At 46.7% G+C, this 9402-nt stretch overlaps 1 protein-coding gene across 1 annotated transcript in view; it reads right to left on the bottom strand.

Annotated features, from left to right (window-relative positions):
* Positions 1 to 7852, bottom strand: part of MTNR1B (melatonin receptor 1B) — a 32540-nt gene extending 24688 nt beyond the window's left edge. Inside the window, exon 1 of the mRNA XM_014958373.1 lies at positions 7627 to 7852. Coding sequence (XP_014813859.1) covers positions 7627 to 7849 — 223 coding nt within the window. The 5' untranslated portion in view covers positions 7850 to 7852. The remainder of the gene's footprint in view (positions 1 to 7626) is intronic.
* Positions 7853 to 9402: the final 1550 nt, after the last annotated feature.

The raw sequence follows: 9402 nt of genomic DNA, 5'->3' as shown, positions 1-9402 counted from the left end.
AGGATGAAATCCCGGTAAAAGCCAGTTACATTGGGGAACAGCTGTAAAGACAACCTGCAGGCAAGTACCCAGAAACCTGGAGTTGGATGGGATCACCTCTGTTTTAGTAGGGAAATACTAATGGAAACAATTTAATGATGGGACACTGCAGCTCCTCATATGTAAAGGAGACAATAAACTAATGGCTGTTGGGTTCTGCACACAAACCCAGTAGATTTCTTCAATTCAGAGTTTATTTGCCAACATACCACAGCCTTTGTTTTGATAAATAACAAAAATATCCCTGAATAGCCTGTCATAGAAAATAAGAGTGTACTGAAAGCAGATGAAATTATTTTGCTTAAATTAAATGGAATAATAAACAAAACAGACATAATGAAGAAGGGAGTTTGCTCGTATTGATAAATAAAAGAAGCTAATTAGGAAAGTGAGGTCAACTGTATTGAGGAGCTTAGGGACTTGGATGTGGAGAAAGCTTGGCATTTATTCATATTAAAGATACAAAAATGTTTTCTGGAACTTGCATCCAAAAGAGGGAAAAACTATAAGAAAATGTTCCAGATCTAGCTGGAGGAAAATTTGTCTCAGCAAGGATACCAGAGGCAAGAAATGAGGCTAGAAGGAACAGGAAAAGATATGTCCACCGAAGAAAACTGCTAGAGAGAGCAAAAATAGATAAAATGGGAACTGACAAAACCCCTACACTTAATTGGTGTTGCAAAGACTTCTAAAACAAATTAAATGCCCTTTCACTATGTCAACAACAGCAAAAAGGAAAGAGGAGCTACTGGGTGGCGGGGGAGAATATGAAAATCAACTGACAATGACTGCTGGTCTGAGGAAAGATTTTGCTACAGTTTTTAATAAGTACTATAATGGTGGGCTTGAGGACAAGGTGGGCTGTCAGATGAGGAATTAACGTATCTACAATAAAGCAAAAATGTCAGAGAGACTGAATATACTTGATGGCAGGATTTTTTTAACATCTGTTATCTCAGAGATAGTGTCATGGGTTCTGAAAGGACAGAGAGATACATGTGTAACTTGTAAAAAGGGGCTGAATGTGTTCTCTGGTCCTCATTGCCAGTAGGGAAATGCTGATTTCTCCCAGGCAGTGGCACAGAGCTCGGCTCCCACATGCCTGCCAAAGAGCAGTTTTGCCATGACTCACCTGCAGCTGTGGTGCTCTCACACTTTACTACCCACTTCCCCCGCCCTTGCTATGGTGCTGGCACAACTGCTCTTTCTTTTTGTGGTGAATGGTGCTAGCAATAAGTCAGAAAAATAATTATTTAAAGATCAATGAGAAAACTATCACAATGTTGCCACCTCTGGAAGACTGATTTTTCTACCATAGAGTGTGTGCTAACATGGCACTTCTATTAAGGTGGTGAATCAGCTCCAAAGGGAGAATGAATCAAATCTTCAGGCTTAATCTCATCTTAATTGTAGGGAAGGCTGCAGAAACAATTTTGGAAGTAAAGGAAAATTAAATATGCAGGTAAAGACAAATGGAATAAAATTCAATGTGAGCTTATCCAAAGTGGCTGTACTAAATAATCTGATCATCTTTATTTAATAAAAGCTGAACTTGGACTTTCTGTACCTGGGAGGTTGCTCTAAACTGATCTAGCCTTGGAAGCACATATGCTAGGGTACCATACATAGTCTGTTGCTACCACTGCCTGGATGGCGATGAAAGAAAATTGTTGGACTGGAGGGAGATAACCTCTATTGAACTAATTTTGCCCGATTCAGAATCTTATATCACAAAACACAAAAAGAACTAATGAAATTTTGTGATAATACAAAGTTGAGAGCCCACATTGATACAAGGAAATGTCAAGATCTTTTTTTATTTGAGGACTAAAAGAGCAGAAAGTGGATAGAGTATGACAGCATGAGGTCAAGTACTGAAGGAATAAAAATTGTATGGACTGAAAAGACAAAATGAAAAAAAGAGCTGCATTAGCAAGTGACTGCACCAAGAATCATCCATATAATGCTATTACACATAAGGAAAATGTGACTCCAAGGCACACCAGGTCTTCATTTTGCCCATCCAGGGAAGGACAGAGCAGAATAGAATGCTAATATTATTTCTTGAAGGTACTGATGGTACTTCATCTGCATTACTGTGAACAGTTCAATTTTCTCTTGTTCAAGACAGATTAATTCAACTGGGATAGGTGAACTGAAGTGTCTAAAACAATCAGGGAAATGAAGAGCCTGGTTAATTGGAGGAAACTAAAAGCATTTGGTTTGTTTACCATGGAAAAACAAAGATTGAGAGATAAATATGTGTTTATTCTCCATTAATAAGCCACAAGAGTTCTCACCAGGTAGAGAAATGATCCTTCCAAGTTAAATGAAAATTATAGTTCTAGAAATAAAAATATCCACTATAAATTAGGAACTAATAAGCACAAAGTTAAAATAAAGTTTGAAGCATAGTGTTATTCCAAAGAGATAGAAGAGCTTTATTTTAAGTGTTGGGTTCAATGAACTTCTGTGAATGTTGAAGTCATGTTCCCATGAATGTCTTAGTATTGACCAGCTTCGAGGCTGGAGATCCTGGATGTGAGAGAGAACGTGAAGGTCAAACACACTCAGTCCCAGGGCTAAGATGGATCCCATGTATCCAGGGTTCAAGAAGTCAGGAGTACAAAAGCTGAAACCATAAGAGCGGGATCTCACACTCTGCTCATCAAAATATATTCTTGTCAGCATCACTGCTAATATTAAAAGACAATTTCCCCAAGAGGTTTCAGGACCCAAGAAGTATATTGAACATTTCAGTTGTATCGGTACTGAATTTTTTTTTTTATGTCAGTCTTATTTGGATCAATATGATCTCTTGGAGGAAAGGTGGTGAGGAGGAGGAAAATGTGCAAATTTAAAAATGGAACTTGACAAGTTACTAGAAGAATTACATGAGGACTTCTGACTTCATATGTTGATTTCTTCTCACCTCAATGTAGGTGACTACATTCAGATAGTCCCTCTTGATTCTCATTGCTTTTAGCAGAGAGAAATAAACACTTGTATGGGCTGAATCACGTCATCCTAATTTAGATGTCAAAAATAAGTTAGACTAACTATGTCCTAAAAATACTTCTTTTTCTCCATTGATTATAAAGGGAGCCCAAAGGAAGAAGTTCTGAAACGGGTATTTCCACTGTTCTAGGAGATTAATTCCACCTCAGGAGACAACTGTCCTCTATTCCAGGGGACAGGAATAATGATAGGGAGGAATAAAGCAAAGAAAGGGAACTGTTGTGGCCAAAGAGATGAAGAATAACTGAAAACAGCATATAGCAGTGGAGAAAACATATCCTCAGCTATGTTATGGAGATGTGGAGTGAAGGCCACGGAAAGGGAAATATCATGGAAAAAGAGTACAAGACTCAGTTATATTGGAGAACATTTTTATTTAGTAGACAGACAACTACCAAAATTACAATTCTATGTGCAGGAAAGTTTTATTTCATACAGAAGTACATATGAGAAGCATTGTCTATCTCTACAGCCTCACACGCATTACATAGAACTAAGAATGCAAATAAACCCATGTTCTTACAGGTAACATAAATATGAAATTTGATTTAATTTGTGTTGCAACAGCAACTTGCCCATCAAATGGAAATCAAAAGTCTCACTGTGCTGTGTTAGCTGTTATATATAGAAAGGAAAATAGTGGAGAGAGTGAAGAAGGTTGACAGAATGCACTAAAAATATCGCTTTCTGCTAATGTATTCTCTGGCAGTGCACCAAGGTTAATATTAGGCGTTCTGCCAAAAGCCAAAAGGTCCCAAGTCCTCACTACTCTTTGAAATGATACTGAGTTATTGTGCCTAATTCTCACCTCTCACTGATTTTTGCTGTCTCTGAGGCCAATGAAATACAAATGGCTTGCTTTATCTCGCTCCTGTGGGAGATGCCTTGCCAGTTCCCACCTTGTGAAGTGCTTCCTGCTGGGTTCTTACCCCAGCCCATGGGGTAAGGACCCTATGGTTACAGCTATGACTATACAAATGTATCCTGAAATTCTTAAAAGCATCTAGTGGTTTTGATTGACTTGATGCACCTTCAGGATACTTGACCATCCAGCAGTGATTGTTGAATGCATGTAAGCACTTCAAAAGAATAGCACTTAAAAGCTGCGTTCAACAGGGCGTGCTTAATTGAAGACACCCAAAATCAATAGTCACTTTTGAAAATTCAGTACACTTTTGGCATTTCCAATAGAAAGACAGGCAAACTTATTTTATAATATATAAAATTTGATTTAATTTTGTAGTATGTTGGACAAAGTTAGTCCCCTCCCAAATTAGAAATGATAAAAGCCTTCATTTCTGTAAATTAAATCACTTCTAGAGATCAGAAGTTGCTCAGTGTCTCACAGAAAGCCTGGGTGCGGTTATGTAAGAAGACAAGCATGTTGATTCATACCAATTATGCTATGCATTACTTGGAAGAGCCTTCACAAATTTTCCCCTCCCCCTCCAAAATCAGATTTAAATGTGGGAAAGAGACTTCTGTATGCTATGAAACAATCCTTCTGTTGTAAGGCTGGCAAAATTCCCACTGGTTAAGGACTGAATGAGCAACCTCTAAAAGCACCAATCTTACCCATTCTCCATTTCTCTCCTGCTGAGCATAATACTTACCACCATAAAGGCTAATGGGTCATTTTATTTCACTCCATTCTTTTGCCTCATATTCTATTATAGCATTAAAATAGATTTGCTTTTGATCACGCTTAAATTTTAAGGCGAGTGATGCATAATTACTTTATTTGCAATTTTCAGATTTCTCTGTAAAATCTAGGACAGAATAGGGTTGATAAATCCTAGATATATACTAAAGCCCTGTTTGGCTTTCTGAAGGAAAGACTACTATTTGCACTAGGGAATTGGGCAGAGCTGCTTAATTTATTCCTCATACACCTGTTACTTATTTGAAGTCACAAACTCTCTTCCCTACCCAAGAAAATCTCTCATTAGCTTCTTCAAAGAGAATTGAGTGATCATGGTGCTATAGCTCTTCCCTTTTATTTTGGTCATCTGGACTCCCATCTCTTGTCACAACCATTCCCTCTTGCCCCTCACTGACATCCTTTATTACAAGTCTAACTCTTAATGCCAACTTCCCCTCACCATTTCACTTTCTACCACCTCTGCTTCCCTTGAGACTATGAACATGTAGTTTCTGGTTTGCTTGGGAAGGAAAACTTGTAAGCACACCTGCTTGTCCATCTTATTTCCCTGTCAGGGGCTCAGAGCTCTCAAGCACTGCCCTAGCTCTCCACCACCTCCCCATTCCCTCTGTCACTCCACCCACACCAGTTTGCAGTCCTCTTCCACCCCGCTCCTTTCTGAAGAAATGTTCTCTTGAAAAACCTCTGTGGACCTTTACCAAACTATCATCTTTCAGATTCTTCCCCAAGAGCCATCTCTCTCTGAGGGAAAATTAAGAACTAGCAATTTAAAAGGTATTTAACTTTAAGAAGATCGTGCAGAAGGAAATCCCTGCTTTGATATACTTCTCAAGAGATCCTTAGGACAGGGTCAGTGATATCATATTAAGGATGATCCTAGAAGGAGATAACTTAGTAGGTACTTGAATTAGATAAGGCTGTGTCTTATTTTAATAGACTTAGGACGCCACAGAGCACTTTATTCAGTATCTTGAAACTTATTCTTCCAGGTATCACTCTCTTCAGTCCAAACTTAACCTTCTGCTGTTGTTTGAAGGAAGGAAGCCGCTCAGAAGAGATCCCCTCTCTTGCTCCCCCGTCGGCCGGGATTTGGTGCCTCGGACCGGCCGCGCTTCCAGCGAGAGCCTCTTCCCGAATCCCTCCAGGAACGCGCCTTCCCCCGGCGCCGAGGGGCTGGGAGGTCGATTGGGGACTCACGGGGGCTCCCGAGGGACCGAGGGGAGTGGGGGGTTCCCTCCCTCTCTGCGGCGGTGCTCCAGCTCCGCTCCGGGAGCTCCTGGCGCTGCTGGATACCGGCGGGAGAGGGGGCCGCCTTCCCGGGCTCAGCACCGGGTCAGGCTTTACCGCCCCCCGCACGGCTGTGCCGCCCCCGGTGGCGGCTCGGCTCTCTTGAAGGTAAAGCCTGAAGTACAAGGCAAAGAGCCGCGCCCGGTGCCCCCCGGCAGCTCCCTCCCCATTTCCTCCCTTGCTCACCCAAACCCACAATTTCGGGTGTCCTCCAGTTCGGGGCTGCTCCGTGCGGGGCGACCGCGCAGCCCCGCGTAAAACGGGACCGGCCGGCATCCCTCGGACGCAGTTAGACGTGCAATGAACGATGAGGGAGAGAAAGTCTCATCCCTCCATACACCGCTTCTGTTCCTAAGCGTCACTTAATTTAAAACAAATGAGAATGAGTGTCCACTTCCACGATAGTGCTCTGGAAGTGACACACGCCAAAAAAAAAAAAAAAAAGCCACAAACAAAAACCACCCGGGAGAGACAAGCCAGCAACTCCCTCTCCGTCCCCTTGGTGAGGGAGCACCCTGCTGCCCCTTGGGTGCTAAGCCGGACAGTTATGATACAGAGTCAGGGAAATGATGCTGTGCATCTGACTTCCCTCAGCTCCCAGCAAAGTTTTCTTACCCGGACCTGCGTGCACATCCCAAAACGAGGGCGTTCAAGACCTGAAGAAATGAGCAGTTTCGAGGACTGCTTGGTGCTATAAGAACTTTAGCAGGTACCTACATATTGCACCGATACCCAACGGCCAGCCGAGCGCGGGGATGTGAACAGCAGCCTAACTGTGCATCACCTGAAAAGCCAGTGGCAGCCAGTGCACCAGCAAGGAAGGTGTTTGCAGAGGGAAGAGTATCTGTCTGCAGTGGGACACACGTGAATCAGAGAAGAAGTTGGCCGGAGGGAGGCAAATCCGAGAAGTTGCTGCTAACTACAGAGTTTTGTAGTTTGAGACACGTGTGACTAGCCCATGGTGAGAATAGAAGTAAGTTCAGCAAATGAAACACGCAGAGCCACGTTTTAGCACACAAAAAGAAAAACTACATAGAAGACTGAAGGAAATCACCCCACTTTATTTGCTGCTTTCTGGTTGAAGGCTATTCGGTGAAAAGATAGGAAAAAAAGGCGATTATTGTGAACTCCGATGGAGCGTGGGCTGAGTCGCTTTCCCACACAGGCACAGCGCCCCATCTTCAGCAAGTTTTAAAGTTCCTTCTTTCTTCCTCCGACCGTTTTGGGCATGCTTTTTGTCCCCCTTTAATCGCATGGCTCCCATTCCCCTCATCAGCAGCTCCACAGAGACCAGACAATGCCTCATTAGGAGCCACTTAAGACCTGCATTCCCCCCCTTAAAGGCTAGGGCGGGACAGGACACAGGCTAGAGGGGAACGACGTGCCAGGAAGGACCGCCACAGGACGGACCGAATGGAGGTCCCTACAAGCATTTTTGGGCAAGTACCGATAGACAGGGGGCTCTTTGGTCCCCCTGCCTGTGGCAGGTGGCGCACCCGGACCCCACAAGCCAGCGGGTCCCCTCAGGGCAGGCAGAAGCAGGACGGGGTGCTGGTGGGGATCTGGGTGTCCGTCACCGCCGTCGCTGAGGTGGGCGCCGGGGCTAACTACAAGCTTACCTGAGTTCCTGAGCTTGCGGTTCTTGAAGACGGAGAGGATGACCAGCAGGTTGCCCAGGATGTCCACCACGGTGGTGAAGATCAGCACGCCGGAGAGCACCGTCACCACCCAGGCGGGCCGCGGGGCACCCGCCGCCGCCGCCTCCCCTTCCCGCTCCGCCAAGCCGAAGCGGCCCCGCCCGCCGGGGTCGCAGCAGTTCCTCAGGGAGCCATTCTCCAGCATCGCTGACGCCGGGGCTGCGGCCGCCTCCCCGCCGTAACCGGCCGCCGCCGCGGCGACCCCGCTGACTGGGCGCGCGGGCGGGAGGGTTGCCTTTTAACGGCCGCGCCGCGCGCGCGGCCCCTCCCGCCCCAACGCGGAGTGGCTGGGGGCGGGGCTAGAGCCCCCCTCCCCCGCAGCCCGTTAGGGGGAAACCCCCCGGGGGGCGGGCACTCCGCCGTGACCACGCCCTCCAAGCCACGCCCCCGCGGCTGCTGAGGGGAGGCGGGGGCGGGGCCGGGGTGAGGGGTTCCCCGCCGGCGGCGGGCGGCGGAGGCGGCCGTGCTCGGTCAGACTCGGGGGTGGCTTCCGTACCCGCGGGGGCAGGCCCCGGCGGCGATGCTCCCCCGACGTCGCCTCTCCCCGCAGCAGCCCCCGGCCCCGCCGAGCTCCGCCGCAAACCTCCACCGCCCGCGGCAGGGAAACGTGTGGTGGTGTTTTGTTTTTTTTCCCCACTGAGGGTCGGTCCGGTGTGTTGCCGGCAACGCAAGGCCGGGGAAGCCCCTTCCCCCCCCCGCATCCTGGGGCTCCGTAGGCCCAGACGGGTGGTTCTGGCGCATTCCTTCCCTTGTCTGGGCGAGAGAGGTAAAAAGGTTTGAGGCTTGGCTTGCCAAGTTCACGGGAACCAGTCCCTCACACCAAGACTGAGGACGACGCCTGAGGGGACATAACTGCGAAAGTCACAGAATCACAGAATGGTCAGGATTGGAAGGGACCTTCGGAGATCATCCAGTCCAACCCCCTGCCCCCCAGAGCAGGCTGGACAGGAACACATCCAGGTGGGTTTTGAATGTCTCCAGAGAAGGAGACTCCACGCCCTCTCTGGGCAGCCTGTTCCAGGGGCCTGGCACCCTCAAAGTAAAGAAGTCTTTCCTCATGTTGAGATGGAATTTCTTGTGTTCCAGTTTGTGCCCATTGTCCCTTGTCCTGTCACTGAAAAGTGACCACTGAAAAGCCTCATCTTCTTGACACCTGCCCTTTAGATACTTATAAGCATCGATGAGATCCCCTCTTGGTCTTCTCCAGGTTAAACAGACCCAGGTCTCACAGCCTTTCCTCAAATGAGAGGTGCTCCAGTCCCTTGATCATCTTTGCAGTCTTCTGCTGGACTCTCTCCAGCAGCTCCCTGTCTTTCCTGAACTGGGGAGGACAGGACATGCTCCAAAACAATGTCAGCTTTGGAAAATGTGTACTTTTTGGAGGCTTTTCCTTTCAAGCTGCAAGAGTGCAGCAGGGGATTGATGGACTTCACTTTGGAATTGTTTGAAACATATAGCTTTATTTTGGATACCAGGTGACAGATGCTGTGTGCTCTAAGATGCAGGGGACAGAGGGGGACAGACCCTGCATGTTTCCATGCCTGGCTTCCAGCATGGCTGCCATCGTGGCATCATTAGCAGGTGCCACTGACAGTGTATCCATGGGTTTGCATAGCATATGCTGGCAATTAGGGTTGCTCACAGCAAGCATAACTCGGAAGGGTTCTATGTCCTACTTTGTATGTTTTTCAGGCCAGC

The sequence above is a fragment of the Calidris pugnax genome, unplaced genomic scaffold (assembly GCF_001431845.1).
Source record: "Calidris pugnax isolate Ruff unplaced genomic scaffold, ASM143184v1 scaffold252, whole genome shotgun sequence".
In the NCBI taxonomy this organism is placed as follows: Eukaryota; Metazoa; Chordata; class Aves; order Charadriiformes; family Scolopacidae; genus Calidris; species Calidris pugnax.
Note: the sequence above shows the minus strand (reverse complement) of the source record. Positions and strands in the feature narration are given on the sequence as shown.